Source organism: Perca flavescens, chromosome 22 (genome assembly GCF_004354835.1).
Source record: "Perca flavescens isolate YP-PL-M2 chromosome 22, PFLA_1.0, whole genome shotgun sequence".
Classification (NCBI taxonomy): Eukaryota; Metazoa; Chordata; class Actinopteri; order Perciformes; family Percidae; genus Perca; species Perca flavescens.
In genome coordinates this window covers 9,139,393-9,155,836 of record NC_041352.1, presented here as the reverse complement: position 1 = coordinate 9,155,836, position 16,444 = coordinate 9,139,393, and the positions used below count along the sequence as shown (strand labels likewise).

The window sequence follows — 16,444 nt, the reverse complement described above, 5'->3', positions numbered from 1 at the left end:
TCTCTTCTTCAGTCGTCTTTGTTGTGAAGGCATACTTAAGCACACAAAACTAAAAAAAGTTTTAAATGCAAAGTTCTTCCATTAACAAATTTTTAATTTATCATTTTATGATAAAATAAGGCGACTTTCACTTTCACTAACGTCACATCTGATTGTTGGTTGAAAACTCACGTAACATTCTGACTGCAAACAACGTATAACCTAGCATGATTCAAGAGCCCAAACCATACCATCCCTGAGCCTCTCTCTTCTCTACAGAACGCTAACTAACGTAACGGACGTAACGTAGCTACGTTAGCCTGGTGCTGCAATATAAGCTGTCATTAGCTTTGGTTGATGACATAGCATTTTACGTTACTATAGCTAAGGCAATGCAGCGCAACGTGTTGCAAAGGTTATAAGCTGAAGCTGCACATTATTCAAAGCTCAAGTGGATTTTTTGGTTATTCACAGGGCATTTGTGATAATCTTCCTAACTTTAAAAACTCAAGTGAAGGCAGAAGGGCTTGGCTTTTCCTCTTGAATCACATGCAGTGCTCTGTGTGTTAGAATATATACAAAGTCAAGTGATAGCGATTTAATTTGATTTAAATTTGGTAATGGTGGTTGTTTTATTGTATTGATGCAGCCACAAAAAAAAGAAGAAGAAAGAAAAGTTTATTTAAGCTCTTTCACCAGAGGGGCAGCTAAGCCAATCAGGGCAAATGGGCCGTTTAACAATAGCCGGTACCTGTGCACGTACCTGTGTATCGCCCTGTGTAACGTTACTTTGTCCACAGCAATCCTGCCACAATCGGTCCCAAAACATCCCAGCTAGATAGTTAATGCCGTATATTCTTCATAAGTCTTTTTTTATTATTCCCTGAATGCACAATCCAAATTTTCTTCAAAACTTGCCATTTTCAGCGTGTAGCTTGCTAGCTCGAAGTTTGTTGTTGTTTCCCGAAATAAACGTTGAGTTTTGCAAGGTGAGGGACATCCGACGGAATATATTCGCCATTATTATCCGTGAAATGAACTGTCGTTGATCCAGCCTTTAGTATAGTATGCTTTAAAAATGTCATTAAGTAGTAGGCCATATAAATGTCATAAAAGTCATAGTATGTCATAAAAATGTCATCATAAAAAAGTCATAGTATGCTATAAAAATGTAATAAAAGTCATAGTATATTATGCCATAAAATGTCATAGTTAAGTATTGCATAAAAATGTCACAGTATAGTGTGCCTAAAAAGTCATAGTACAGTTTATCATAATAGACACCTTGAAGGGCATTACCCACTTAAACAATGGTCCATTGCCAAATATTTTTTTACAGATCATTAATTTATACTTTCATACTTTGCGACCAAAATCGAAGGTTATTTCGAACAATAACTCAGTTTGCTATTTTGAACAGCAGATGATCGCTAAGATACAAAGTATTAGAGGAGTAGTGTAACTTTTTGCAGCACTTCTAAATAAAATATTAAGATTTTTTTCATTTCATTTTGTGCATTATTGTAGAACGGTGAACAGACACCTGTTTCCCCAACAATACTTTGTAGGTGTCCTATATTACATTTTAATGGACACCCTGCAGCCAATCAGAATCAATTATTCACCCAGACGATAGTATAGTATGTCATACAAATGTAATAAAAACTTACTTCCTATAACCAATTGAAAATTATAGTCAGGTAGCATACAGTACAGTATGTGCTGCAGTGCATTCAACAAGACATGGGTTGAATCAGTTGTCACAAAATAATACTCCCTAGAAGTTGCATTTCATTTATCATAAGTGCAGTCTGTATGTACTCCAGACACGTGTGTTCTGTAATAGGTGGCCTCAGCCCTGCTTTAGTGAACCCCTGTAAGCCAATTGGGATCTTAAATGAGATGGGGATGGGCTTATATGTCGCTGGTGATTGTGATGGCTATTCTCACTGCAAGAGTATTAGTGGAGCTAAAAGCACTTATAGCATCAGAGCCAACTTGGCTATGGGGGCATGTTACTTTAAATGAAACAGTAAAGAGATAAAAGAGAGGGTTAATCCAGAAGCTCCGTAAGAAGTGGTACACTCCCATCATAGTCACTTGCAGATGGACCTTTAGGTTTCTAGACATGTTTGGCAAGTTAAAGGGCCTCCTTAGTGGCCCGCAGGTGCCAGTGGCTTCGGAGACTCCAGCTCCAGCTAAGGTAAGACTTGTTTTAAAAGCAGTGTGCTGTATATTTAATGATTAAGTACAACTGTTCTTTATAATAAGATATTTTTATTTATTTCTAGTGTCAAAGAGTATTTGATTTTTCTGTGATGCTTTTACAAGTATACAATAAGTATTGATCTGATACTAAAAAAGAAAGTATTGCGTCCAGCCTGTAAAACAGCAATTTTGGTTACATTTGTTTTCCCCCAAGAACACAGCAGTGGCTTCTTATCTGCTCCCCATCCATTCAATTGTCAGTAGGTCTACTCTTGCCAACAACGAATCACATAAAATTGTTTCATTACACAGACTTCATTGAAATTGCTCATTATCCAGCGAGCACTAAATTCATTTCATCTCAAACACAGCTTGTTTTAAAAAGAGTCTATCAGGCAAGGGAGTCATTTGTCAAATGCTAAATTCACTTTTCTTTAAAAAAAATAAATAAAAGCTCTCTTAATTAAAATGTCTCGCTAATGACTGTGATTTGACTAATGAAGCTGAGCATCTGACTTTGTGGAACATGTTGATTTTGTCTTGTAGGATGAAAAGCCAGCCAATAAGGAGAATGAGGCCAAGAAAGTGGACAAACCGCAAGGTAAGTTATCATTCATTTGAGAGGCTCTACGGCACATTTAGAAATTGTATGTCCCTTGTTTTGCTTTGTGTCAGATGAGCTTTCTTTATGATGATTCAAATTCACTGTCCTTTACCTCTTGTGTACCAAAGGCTGTGGTTAAACTGTATACCAGGCATACTGTGTAGACTGGAAGTTTCTGCTGGCACTTTTTGCTAAAATGATCTCTGCGCTTACTTGCAAGCTCACCAATAGTAGTTGTTCTCAAAAGTTAGTCGGGGACCTTCAAATGGCTGTAATTAGCTGTGTGTGCACTTGTAAGGCCCAGATGTTGATCAAGAAGAAAATCAGAGAGGCACATGCATGACACACATTGACTTATTGTCCCTGCTTTTTGAGGTCTATAACATAAATTGAAATTCAGTGACTTGTTGATTGTGTCGCTTTCAGTTCATACACCTGTCATGTAGCAATTGTAGCATCAAGCACAATGGCTATGCCATCCATCTAGGTCCTGTCACCAAAATACAGCTGATTATAGAGTTGCAACTTAACCCTTAACAATCCTCTAACTATAGCAAAAATAATCTGGCCTTATGGATGTTGTGAATCTCATTCATAACTTCTGTTCACACTTTGTGTCTTTCTCCGAGACAGCATGTCTGTATACCATTGCAGCACAGCTACAGCCAAAAAAATGAGCAAACAACTGTGTTTTTCCCCGATTGCTTCATACAAACTCTGTCATTCTTAAAATGTGATTTTCATTATAATTCCTTCCAATGTAATTGATACTGACCTTATATACTATATAGTTACAGTGTCATCCAAACTTAACTCTTAAGAAAATTCCAGATGCTTCAACTAACCCATTTCAACAATAATTATGTTATTTGTATAGCACTTTGCAAAAACAAAGTTACAGGGAAACAAGTAAAGTAAAACAAAATTAATTAAACAAAGTAAATGAAATTCATAAGAATGTATATAATTGATAACATGCAAGGCTTTAAAAAACGAGCACTACAAAAATCAAGTCTGGAGGAGATGAAATGTAATTATGATTGTTCCCCTTTCTAAAAAATCAACCCCAGCCCCAGCAGCAGCCCCAGCCCCTGCCCCAGCAGCGGTGACCCCAGCGGCAGCCCCAGCTGCCCCAGCCCCAGCAACGGCGGCCCCAGCCCCAGCCCCAGCCCCAGCAGCCCCTGCTCCAGCAGCGGCCGCAGGGGCCCCAGCTAACCCTGATCAAGCTGAACCTGAGGGGTAAGACCTGCATCCATGGTAGTTTCGGTAGAGACATCAACACGCCTTCATCATCACAAAGGGTTTGTTGTAACCTGATTTGTTAGCGTACCTTTAATTACAAGGGAGATGCATTAAAGGTATAACTTTAGCAATTAAAGAGAGTAGATGTAGCTTACTAAAACACCCACCTGCCAAGACTCCGAAAGTACAAACAAACTAGTATGTAATTAATCACCAAATGGACACTAATTAATCAGATTACCTGGCAAGATGGAATAGAGAGAGAGAGAGATAGTGACAGAGAAAGCCCTCAGTGATGAGCATAGCATATGAGATCTTTATCCCCTGGCGCAATATGCATGTTACGAGGGGGTTGACCTGAAAGTGGATTAAAAGCTTTTCAGCTTTTTAGGTTTAAGGAGCTCACCAGGGCTGCTTCTGGCCCAGCAAGAAAAAAACATGAAGGCGACAGATTCGGCTGATCCTCGCAGTTGTAAACAAACACGTTACTTCTCCAAATGAGGAGACAAGTTGTAAATGTTTCATCAGTGGATAACAAAAGAGCGAGAGGCTCTATGTGGAGCACAGTTAGAGGTGTCAGCCATCAGCTTGAGTGATGTGTGGAATAAATAGCCTGTGAGTGTCACAAGTTCAAAGGTGATGCTGATATACTGTAATGCATGGACGGATTATTGGCATGTTATTAAGTGATATCGTGCAACGCCGATGAACATATTGCTGTGTTTGATTATATATAATATATAAGTTCTCCAGGTTCAGCCATTTTGACTGACGGTGATTAAGCAAGGGGGGCGGGGGGGCTTCTGAGGCTCCAGCCCCAAATGTTTTTCTCAAAAGCCCTGAATCCTTTTAGGGGTTTAAAACAACTTCAACTTTGTGTCCTTTTCCCCTCAGTCTCTCTGACTGGACCAGAAAATCAATAGAGCAAAATTTTTTTTTTAAATCTGGGAAATATCACCATTCATTCTGTGAACTAAACATAGGTTTACACCACGTTTTCTGCCCTATATATGTTATGTAACTTAAAAATGGTATCATCAGGCTATTTTTGGCTCTTTTTTTAGGTGGCAGGAGTGAAAATCTAGTTTCAGAATGATGAAGACAGTTTGAGAGATAAAAAAAAAAGGATGTAGGCTCTACAGGATGATTCTTTTTCTCAGCAACTATCATGTCTTCCCAATGATTGATTTTTAAGGCTTTCTATTATCAAATGGCTTAAAAAAATTGCATATAGCTGCCGTAAATGGAGCATGCCGCCGGACCGCCCATAGGTTTGGGCTGAGCCCTGAATGTTTACATCATCTGGCTCCGCCCCTGAGCCAGTTTATTAGGTACACCTTGCTAAAACTAGTGCAGTCTAATACAACAGTTATGCAATAAATCCTACCTTCACAACGGTTATAATGTTAAGTTTTTGTTGAAACTGTTTAGGAGATTTGCTGATTTAACTGCACGGTCATTTTGGTCGACTGCAGTTTTAATTTAATTCAGTTCAATTGAATGACCTTTATTTATCGATAGGGAAGTTGTATTGAGTTATACATATAGCTGTTTCTGTTATTTAGCTTGTCCTCATTGATATAAATGGGGTGGACAGAAACATCTGTCAGTATAACGCATAACAATTGAACAGCACCACAAACTGCAGAGTGTTTCTTGTATCGTGTGACCCTCTACTGGTTAGCAGGAAAAAAAGCTGCAGCCTTCAGGCTAGATTAAATCTTTGGAGGCTTCCCATCAGTACTGTGACTCGTAGCCACCAGAGGGTAGCCTCTGCTGCAATTTTGGCAGAAGAGAAGCATCCCACTCACCTGAGCTGGGTTGTAACAGCCTCCAAAGCCCCTTTCTTTCACTTTCCAAAACTAATGTTAATCACTCATCTGTGAAGGACTACATCAGCATAGTGGACCCAATGGAACGACTACATCCTACACTGTGTTAATGAAGAGGAAGTGGTGTCAACTTTGTACCTTCCTGTTTGGTTTGTTGTAAACGATTATAAGAATATTTAATTGTCTTTGATTTGATGAAAATACTTAAATATAGATTTAGATAAAGCTTCAGGCAGTTACAGTGCAACGGTGCAGTTTGTAATGACTTGACACAAATACATTTGGCTCCTCCTATTAGCTAAATGTAATGTAATGCTTAATTATGTCCACTAGGGGGCGACATATGATCAACAGATTTCCCATCCCTGTACTGTACTGCTGAGGCTGAAGTTGTCAGCTGAGCCTTTCCACTTAAAATGTCATTTCACAGCATAAATGTCTTTATTTGACATAAAGAATCACATTGCTATACTGAGCCATGTGTGAAAAGCAGTACACATGAATTAACAGGTTGACACCGCAGCTGCTGGTTTTACTGACTTGCTCTTTCTCTTTTGTTTAAATTGCTCATTAATTAAACCTTTTTTTTATTTCTTTATATTTGCTGGAATAAAAATGCACATATTCAAGCCCATCCACTACTCTAGCTTTGTATTTATACTTGTAGTGTATTTTTACAAATTTTTTAGCAACTTGCGGGCAGCAGAAAACCGCCTAAGTTGATATGACAAACTTGTTAACATACAGTTGGCCATTTACACATCCAGCTGATACAGCAACATTAGCATTTGTTACAGTTTTGTTTCTGGCAACTTGGTGAACGTAAGTCTAATATTACTTCTGTTCTGCGTCTCTACTGACAGATAAAATATGTAACTTTTCTGCATTAAAATGTCTAAAATCGACTAGACCTATGTTAAATATTTTTGATGAGTTGTGTACTTACAATTTTCCCAAATGTTATTAACAAACCCAGAATAATCTGTAATTTTATCCACGGTAACTGTCTGAGCCATTTGGTTGTCGTCGCCTATCAGTGGCATCATATCCTTGAAGCCACATTTTTACGATACACTTTTTAGATCTTGGTCATTTTTATATTTTAAAGGAATACGCCATTATTTATTAGACGTCTGGATCCTAGGTTATTATCAGAAAAACAGCTGTGTTAACATTAGCGGCAGCTCTGCTCACAGCCCCTCTGCTGAACAGCGTCAGAGACACTGATTCTTAACGTAAAACTGCTTTATTAAGTGTTTTTACCTGATTTTAATCACCGGGTCCGATTATTTTGAAGAGGATGAGACCTATGTGGATAATTCACCTCCCCGGTAAACAACCTCCTGAACAATGATCACTGAAGTAATCTTAACTGGGAGAAACTGACTGCAATGATGGAATGTCTACATCTGTTGTTGTTGTTTTGATTGAGAGACCCCTAGCAGCAGAAAATTACATATTGTGCATTTAAATTCTGAGGGTAATATCTGTCTGCTAAAGCTCCACCATGTTCCCCAGCTAAGCACTCTCTGTGTCTGTCTACTGTTTGGTACAGTTTATTTACTGAAACAGGTGCCTACTCCGGCTAAAAATGCTAAGAGAGCAGCGAGAGTGAACCAAAACAGTTACGTTTGAAAAACTAAAATAATGAGCTAACAGACACTTGCTATGGCAGACTATGCTCAATAGTTATGTTGGCAACTGCAGAGTATACACAGAACTATAAAATATTGATTATAGGCACTAAATAACAAGATTTACTTACTTTGGCACATCACTTAAGACTAGTTTTGCTACAAATGCTGTGGTTTCTCCAGCCTCATTACATGGGAAACTGTCCAATGACCCTCTTCCACAAATAAAAAACAAGGTTGTGTGGCTTATTCTTCTGATGGTATTTTCAATCATCAGACAAGAAGCGGCCCCTCCTCCACCTCCACCCATCGTCATCAACAAGTATTCAGACGAGCAGCTCAGAACCATAGTCAAATCAATGAGAGCGAGACTGCAGCTCTACAAGGAGAAAGTGGAGGATCAGTATGCTACGTCCCCTGAGATCAGCCCTCCTGTCAGTGAGTGCAACACACAATTATTCATCTGTATGCACACAACTTAGAGCTTCACCTCAGCTGTGTTAGTAAGCACAAAAGCTTTATATTTGTAACTTATGATTATCATTGGTGCTTAATTGGCCACAAATGATGGATATTTAAATATAATAATAATAATAAATAAAGTTTCAGCAAACTCTAATATTGTCCTTTCAGCACCTGTGTTAATCAAAGACACCTACACAAAAGTCATAGAGGAGAGGAAAAGGCAAGCAGAGGAGGAGCGGATAAAGAAGGAAGAAGCTGAGAAGAAGAAGAAAGAGGAGCAGGAGAAGAAAAAGCAGGACGCCGAGCAGAAGAAGAAGGAGGAGGAGGATAAAAAGAAAGCAGAGGCTAAAGATGAGAAAAAGGAGGAGAAGAGCATGAAGTCCAAGTTAACTGAAGCTACTTGGTTTTGGGTGGACGTTGTGCTGATGCCAATTGAGGGCCTGATGGACTCTGTGCTGGGGAACACCATCGACCCTTTTACAGACCGTCGCTACATCGCCTGGCTGAGCTTGGTGACTCTGGCCTTCAACTACAATACCTGGTTCATTACGGCCCGTCTGTGTTTCCCATACCACACTGAAAGCGCCATCCCTTACTGGTTCGCCCTGGATATGGTGGCCGACCTCATCTACCTCACAGACTCCATCTTCTTCCAGGCCCGCAAACAGTTTGTCAAAGCAGGAGACATCATAGTAAGTCTGATATAATCCTGGCCAATGGAGCCCAATACTGAGAAGGATATATAAGCATATAACAAAATGACAATGTATTCTCTCCTTTCAGAAAGACAGAGTGGTTACAAGGAAGTACTACAGAGATTCGGAGAGATTCATGGTACTGTGACTTAAATTTGAACATTAGGATGAACTCATCTCAGTGACCTCACACGTCTGTCTCTCATTAACAGATGGACATGCTGTGCCTCATGCCATTCGACTTGCTGTACTTCCAGTTTGGATTCAAATCCATTTTCAGAGCCAATCGTCTGCTGAAGGTGAATTTACTTAGGCCAGCCAATTGATAAGTGACTTTGTTTCCTTCCTGGGGTTGCCTTGACTGACATTTGTCATGCTTATTATGAAGGCAGGTACATTTTTTGAGTTCAGCGATCGCCTAGAGAGCATCATGGCCAAGGCTTACATCTGGAGGTTAGTAACAAAAAAAAATTCTAACCAGCTATGATAATGCAAAAGCAAAACAACTCACTTTTTACTACATTGGGAAATAAAAATGCATGTGAAAAAATAATGAAGATAGACAGATAAACAGAGGGAGAAACTAACATCTTTTCTGTTAGAGTGATTCGGACCATTGGATATCTTCTCTTCATGCTCCACCTCAACGCCTGCTTCTACTATGTAGCTTCAGAGTACCAGGGCCTTGGGTCAACTAAATGGGTCTACTCCGGGCTGGGCAGCGCGTAAGTACAGAACCTTCATATTCCCGCTTGTGTTTGATGTGGTGTTGTTGTTTGGGTTTTCTCCTGATTGCACAAAGTTGATCTAAGTATCTGTACGTTTCTGACTTGTATTTACTCTAAGAATACCACTACTAATGGGTTAACACATTCTGTCAAACTCAACTCAAAATGAAAACTGATATTTCTGTCTCAACATATGTCAACATATTAGTGAAGCACAGTATAATTACACCATTAGCAAGTTGTAGGGACTTTGGTAATGGTGTAATCAGCGTAAAACACTATTTTTTGAAATAAAGCTCCATGTAAAGTAAATATTTTTTGAGTTTAAAGGTATAATATGCAGGATGTTCCTAAAAAAAAAAAACAATGTATAGATTAATACAAAAATAATCCCCCTCATTCATCACTTATGACCACTAAAAGTGCCCGTGGCTGTATCTGCAGAGACCCTGCCCTCTGCCTGTATTTTCTCTTTTCTATTTATTTCGATGTGTGCTGGACGTTTATGGGCGTGAGCAAAGAGCCTTTGGGCCCCACATGGGTGTGTAACCCCCAGCCAATAACAGCATGCAGGTTGTGCAGCCCATTCTCATTGCCAGGTACCGCTGTTTTTTTTCCCGCCCCTCGGCGCCTGATAACGACACACAAGTTTAACCGGCAATTTCCACTGGATGCGGAACGTCTGCGGAACGTCTGCGGAACGTCTGCGGAACGTCTGCGGAACGTCTGCGGAACGTCGACGGAGTCATTAGGTTTCCATTAAAGTCAATCTGTGTATTTCCACAGACTGCGGAACGTCTGCGTCCCGACTCCGTCCCAGTTCTGTCAGTCCGCAGCCCTCCGGAGCAGATACGCAGAGCTTCTATTTTTGACGGACGACGGAGAGCTCCGCAGCAATTCAGCACACGGCAGTGCGGGACAGGAAGTCGAGCACATAAACTAAATAAATATCCGGTTAATTTTCAAAATAAAATACACCGTGCTCATGGCGGATCATATTTCCCTGCACTACACCTTGAAAACACAGCACAGAGTCGTTTCCCCTCTACTCCTCTGGATGGAAACATACTGTTGTTGGTTTTGTGGTTCTATTCTACCTAAATTCGCGAGAACTTGTGGGTCCTCGTGACTACAGCTGACAGTCACGGCCGCAGCCATTCCGCAAAAAATCCGGACCCGGTGGGTATTGACGGACGGCGGAGCACGCAGCCGGCACGCAGCGGAGCCGGTCCGCAGGTGTTACGCATCCAGTGGAAATCCCTGGTAACAGAAACACACACAGACATGATGAAGCTCTAGCCTGGTCCTACCAGACTCTCGTACATTTCATTTGTACAGAGTCTGGCCACTCTCCATTGACAAGTGTTAACTTCCTTGAAGACGGGTACTCTGTTGAAGTTTAAAACTATTGGATCTGCCCAGAGCCACTCAGGATCTGCCATAACCAATCGCTAACGTTTGGTCGTGACGTATGTCATGCGCATGTGCAACAAGAGGGGAGACCATCAAGGCTTATATTTAGCATTAGCATCGCTAGTGTTAGCCTTAGCCAACTCCTTCACCACTAACGTAGCGAGCTGGAAAATCAAACTTTTCCTGAACCCTGTGGGGAGGAGGGCCACAACATCATGGCCACCAACATAACTCAGCAAAGACTGTTCTTGTTCGGGCTTTAACTTCTGGATACTCGGCAGAGTTGCTACAACGGACCGAATGGCTTCGCTCGCATCTTTCTCCGCCGCATCTCTAGCGCACGGCCTCAACGTCATCGTTCTCAGCCACTCCCTCTGTTCGCTGATTGGACTGCCAAAATTTGGCCGGAGAAAACCCAAGACTAGACCTGGAACCCAGACGTAGTACTGAAGGGAAATGAAAATTGAGCGGAAGTACGTAGGAGGGCGGAGCCAGGCTAATGAAGCTCTGCATTCACACAAAATCCAGCAATGTGGCATCTTGCCATTGAAGTGTGGGTGTGTTTATTTGTGCGTTAGAATGTAACCGTCATGAAACAATCAGAAAATGTTTTATTCCTCGCTCCCTGTCTTCACTCTCTAGCTCGCTCAACCACCGCTTCTCTCTCTCTCTCTCTCTCTCTCTCTCTCTCTCTCTCTGGCTTGTTGAGCCGGGGAGGAGGGGCCAACTTTGAACGCTGCGTTTGCAAACACCAACCGATAAAAACTACATATTATACCTTTAAAGTAATTCCTCTTTGGCTGTTCAAGACACAAAAATAATAGGGCTACCATACATGACAAAATGGGACAACATGACTATCAAACACAGCACAATGCTTACAAGAGTCATTGCGATGCTTGCTGCACTGAAACGAGTTGTCTCCATCCCTGAGACATCCACAAACAATCTCAAATCAAAAATGTCTTGTATGTTCCATTTCTGCTGCTGCTGCAGTTACCTTAGCTGCTTCTTCTATGCGGAGAAGTCCCTGCTGATGATCGCTGAGTTGCCATATCCAGACACCATGTTCGGACAGATCTTTCAGATGACAAACTACCTTTTTGGGGCATTCTTTATGTCCATCATTCTTGGCCAGGTAGTTTATTTGCAATACTTTTGCAATATTTTTTTCTTTCTAATTTATTTTTTTCATTTTTAATTAACCTGTTTTTGGATTCTTATTTTTCTCTTTTCTTTCAATTTGAAATTTTAGAAAATGACTTGTCTAAGTTTTGCCACAAGACATCAAGGGAATCAAATTTGAAAAAATAGCAATGACTCCTACGCGTGCACACACACACATCTATCTGTCGGTCCAAAAAACAGGCCAGTGACATATAGTGTTTGTGACAGCCCCTCTAATGCCCCCACCCTCTCCACAGGTATCTGCGTTGTTACTACCACGCTGTCCGCAGTCTGATCAACATCGGGGGTCTTAACGAACCCCATACCGTCTTTGAGATTACCTTTCAGATGACTAACTTTTTCACGGGCGTCTTTGTGTTCTCCAGTTTGATTGGACAGGTAACAGAGAGACACATTCTGCTCGTAGCATGAGTCAAAGTCCCAGCATGCTCAGTTCCTCTGGAAACCTGAAATTAGGACCTCTAAATTAGCATGTCCTTTTCCTCTTGTCTCGTTAATGTAGTGATGTAGTGACAGATAAATGATGACACTAACAATCGTCAATCATCTTACCATACTAGTTTCACTAACATCCCATCATCCATCACTCCAACTGTTGTTGTATTTCACTGGTTCCCTGTGAAGTCTTGATTTTCAAAAAAGATTGTTAAATGTGTTAAATGTAGCATTTGAACAACAAAAACAGCAGTAGGTATCCAATTTAACCAAAGATTTCCTTAGTTCATATATTTATTCTTACCGTCATCGTGCCTCAGATGAGAGACGTCATCGGTGCAGCCACAGCAGGTCAGACCTACTTCCGAGCCTCCATGGACGGCACCGTGGATTACATGGTGAACAACCACATCCCCCCTTTGGTGCAGAGCCGGGTCCGCACCTGGTACACCTACACCTGGGACGCTCAGGGCATGCTGGGTCAGTAACACTGGACAAAGTTCTGTTTTTACAGGATGTTGAATGTTGAAATGTTGAATTATAGGAATCTACAGTCCTTCACGTATATTACCTTTAAAAAAGTGGTACTACTTACCTCTGTAGATTCAGACTTATTTGACCCCAGAATAAACATTTCCTGATTCATCTTGATGCTTTCAGATGAGTCCGAGCTGCTGGATAAGATGCCTCTGGTGATGAGAACTGCCATCGCTGTTGACATCAACCTATCCACCTTTCAGAAGATTGATCTTTTCAAGGTGCCTCTCCAAGACACCACAAATACAGTAAAACAGGGATACTGTAGCTTGGACATTAAGTCAATTAAATGCCTTTTTATTTTCTCCACAGGGCTGCGACCAGCAGATGTTGGTGGACATGTTACTGAGGCTCAAGTCCATCATCTATTTACCTGGAGACTTTGTCGTCAAGAAAGTGAGTTCACATTCTTATCATGCCATCACCATCCTGGATTTGAACTTTTATATTTGAATCTGTATCATCCTTCAAAACCCTATAAGTACAACCTTTGTGCAAATATCTATTGTCTATTCTGTATTTATGTTTCTGCACACGTTTATGCCATTGCCCTCCCTGCAGGGGGACATCGGTAAAGAGATGTACATCATTAAAAGTGGAGCAGTGCAGGTGGTGGGAGGACCTGACAACAGCATTGTGTTTGTCACACTGAAGGCTGGCTGTGTGTTTGGAGAAATCAGGTAAGAGAAAGTTCACCCTTTGTCATTGTCAGACCAAATATACAGTCTGAAGAAAGAAATCTTAGGGCATTGTAAATTCCAATTTTCACACGGTGTTAAACATCAGCAGAGAGGTTTAATGTGCAGCAATGTAATGAGAAGATGATGGATTAAAATCCACAGACAAGTACACATTATAAAATGTTTCTCTTTCCCAGTCTTTTGCAGTCATCCAAAGATGGAGGGAACAGGCGGACAGCTAATGTCAAAGCCTACGGCTTTGCTAATCTTTTCGTCCTGGAGAAGAAAGACCTGTTTGACATCCTGGTCCACTATCCAGAGTCTCAGAAAGTGTTGGCCAGGAAGGGAAGGTGAGGAAGAGGCATCTACTACAAACAGCTTAATCATGCCCTCACTGAGGTGAAACGATTCCCAGACACTACTTCACACTGCCAAAAGTCAGGAAGGTGGTGATGCAATAATAATAATAATAATAATAATAATAATAATAGTATAAATAAAGTATTAAAATTAAACAAAACATGCATATACCTTTATCAATGCAAACACTTATTTATTGCTCATCTATATGGGTGGTGGGGCAATCTACACAAATCTAAACAGACATGAGGACTGCAAGTAGTGATTATTCTTTGCAATTTACTATTTACTCTACAAAATATTGGCTTAAAACCTCATATGCAGCACTTATTGAAAGATGTTACCTACATTTTTTCCTCATAACTCATAACTTCAGCAGCCTGTGTTTTGGAAACACAGTTTTCAGTTTTCAGACCTATTTCTTTCAGCTAAGACTCTACTATTTGACCAACACCCACTTTGGCTGCTTAAGGGTACTATGTGAAGCAATTTACATGTATTAAGTGCTTTGTATTGCCAATCTGTGAACAGATTGTAATGTAACTTAAAAATGAGACCTTCCTCGACTTTCTCAGTTGGCTATAACAGCCTGTGGACTGATTTCTATGTAAAGGACTCAGGACTTTTTGCCAGGAAAATCCAAAGGATATGAAGTTAAAGGTGCAGTAAGTGATTCTGCACAAAGACTGTTGATATTTGAACTCAACTGCCAAACAAGATCCGCCCCCCCAGATTCACAGAGAGATAACTCCTGGCTGGCACATTCAAATGCTGCCTCCCCCCCTCCCGTCCCCTACCATCAACTGACGCCGCCTGTTGCTGATTGGCTAGAATGTGTGTGTTTTGTGGCTCGTGCACACCTTTGTTTTCCATTTACAAAGCCAGGGCTTTGTTTTAATACTTTACACAGAAAATAGAGAGGAGTGAGGAGATATTCACTGAATTTGACAAAAAGTGTATTGGATTAACATCACTTACTATACCTTTAATGCACGCTCTGTTCTCTTCCTCTCCTGCCTCTTTTCAGCTCCCCTACAGTTAACAACAGTGTTAGCTTGCTTGCTAACAAGGATAAATGGCTAGCTAGCTAACGTAGCAAAATACTGTTTTAAGTGGATAATGTCAGCTAATTTATCAGAATACTGGGTCTGATCTGGCTGTTAAATTGGCTAGCTTGCCGTTTGCAAATTACTTCATCATCTAACGTTATGAAGTAACCAACGCCAGATCCATGCAGCGTAGCTAAGTTACAGCTAGCTGGCTAACCTTTGCTTGCTTGCTTGCTAACATTATTGCTAGCAAAATACTATCTAAGTGGATATGTTGGTTGGCTAGCTTTTAGCAAACAATGATGTAACGTTAAAGTTCAGTCTCATGAATGTCATGTCACTTTTTTGGTTGATGCTCAATTGCGCCTAAAGATGCAAAGCAACAAGATGCTAACTGCATTTCACTTAACGACCACCTGTGTCATTCTTTAAACAAAGCCATTTCCACTCTAAGAACCAATATATTTGAGCATGTTTTGCAGTACACAGTATCAGAGGATATTTGCTTAGCCAGCTCTTTCTCTTTTTCTGTGCATGTAGGAAACTCATGAAGGCGAAGGGTCCAGCAGCAGCTAATGCAGAAGTGGAAAAGAAGAAAGGACTGGTGCTGTTTGGACCCAAACCGCCCACACCTAAACTGCTGCGTGCTTTTGGTGGAAGCACTAACTTCTTGGAAAAAATGAGGGTAACAACTCTTACATTTCTATCTAGATATGTTGTCATGTGAAAGCCATTACAGTTATGCTGACTGCTAAACATATCATTATTTTTCTTCCTTAGAGTGCTGCTGCTGGTGGCAAGTGATGATTGTAGTGAGCTTCTTTTTTTTATAACATATTTTTGGAAGTGAATGTACAGTTTTATTTTCAACCTCTTTTTGTAATGAGTGTGTATTTCCTGTCATGTTAAGATATTGTTAAAAAACGGTTATTTCCCAGAGTCAAAAAAAAAAACTAAGACAACAAGCAGATTTAAATATCAAAAATGTATTTCAAACTATTTTAATGAGATATGCAGTATTAGAATCTGTCTGTGAACCTCAACTACTGGCATGAGTGGATACTGCTTCTTGTATATGTATCTACCTATCCACCTATTGTTTCTCTTCTTTTATTGGCTATATTTTTTTTCAGTTTGCCAATGCATAGTAGTTGTAAAAGCCTAACGAAGATTATCAATTAGAAGGATTGGTAACAACAATGCTTAAAATATAATATTTGATTTGATCTTTGTCAATATTTGCCTACATAAATGATTGCATGATTTATCTACAGTTTACTTATAGTGGCATCCTGTGTTGCTTGCTGTATACTGTATGTCTGTGTGTTTGAACAGAAGGAGGTACAGTTCAGAGAGAGAGAGAGAGAGAGAGAGAGAGAGAGAGAGAGAGAGAGA

The 16,444-nt window shown here is 40.4% G+C and overlaps 1 protein-coding gene across 1 annotated transcript; it reads left to right on the top strand.

Moving 5' to 3' along the window:
• The first annotated feature begins 2,107 nt into the window (after positions 1-2,107).
• cngb3.2 (cyclic nucleotide gated channel subunit beta 3, tandem duplicate 2) lies at positions 2,108-16,384 on the top strand. Its single transcript, XM_028569965.1, has 17 exons — positions 2,108-2,182; positions 2,734-2,788; positions 3,862-4,030; positions 7,777-7,937; positions 8,133-8,656; positions 8,748-8,798; positions 8,872-8,958; positions 9,048-9,112; positions 9,262-9,384; positions 12,225-12,366; positions 12,744-12,903; positions 13,084-13,181; positions 13,273-13,356; positions 13,522-13,640; positions 13,838-13,990; positions 15,590-15,734; positions 15,830-16,384. The coding sequence occupies exons 1-17, from the start codon at positions 2,108-2,110 to the stop codon at positions 15,851-15,853; spliced, it is 2,235 nt and encodes a 744-aa protein (XP_028425766.1). The 3' UTR covers positions 15,854-16,384.
• The last annotated feature ends 60 nt before the right edge of the window (positions 16,385-16,444 follow it).

Coding starts and splice junctions, on each gene's coding strand:
- cngb3.2 (XM_028569965.1), top strand. CDS start 2,108: ATGTTTGGCAAGTTAAAGGGCCTCCTTAGTGGCCCGCAGGTGCCAGTG. Junction 2,789..3,861: donor GAAAGTGGACAAACCGCAAG/GTAAGTTATCAT, acceptor AATCAACCCCAG/CCCCAGCAGCAGCCCCAGCC. Junction 8,657..8,747: donor TCAAAGCAGGAGACATCATA/GTAAGTCTGATA, acceptor CTCTCCTTTCAG/AAAGACAGAGTGGTTACAAG.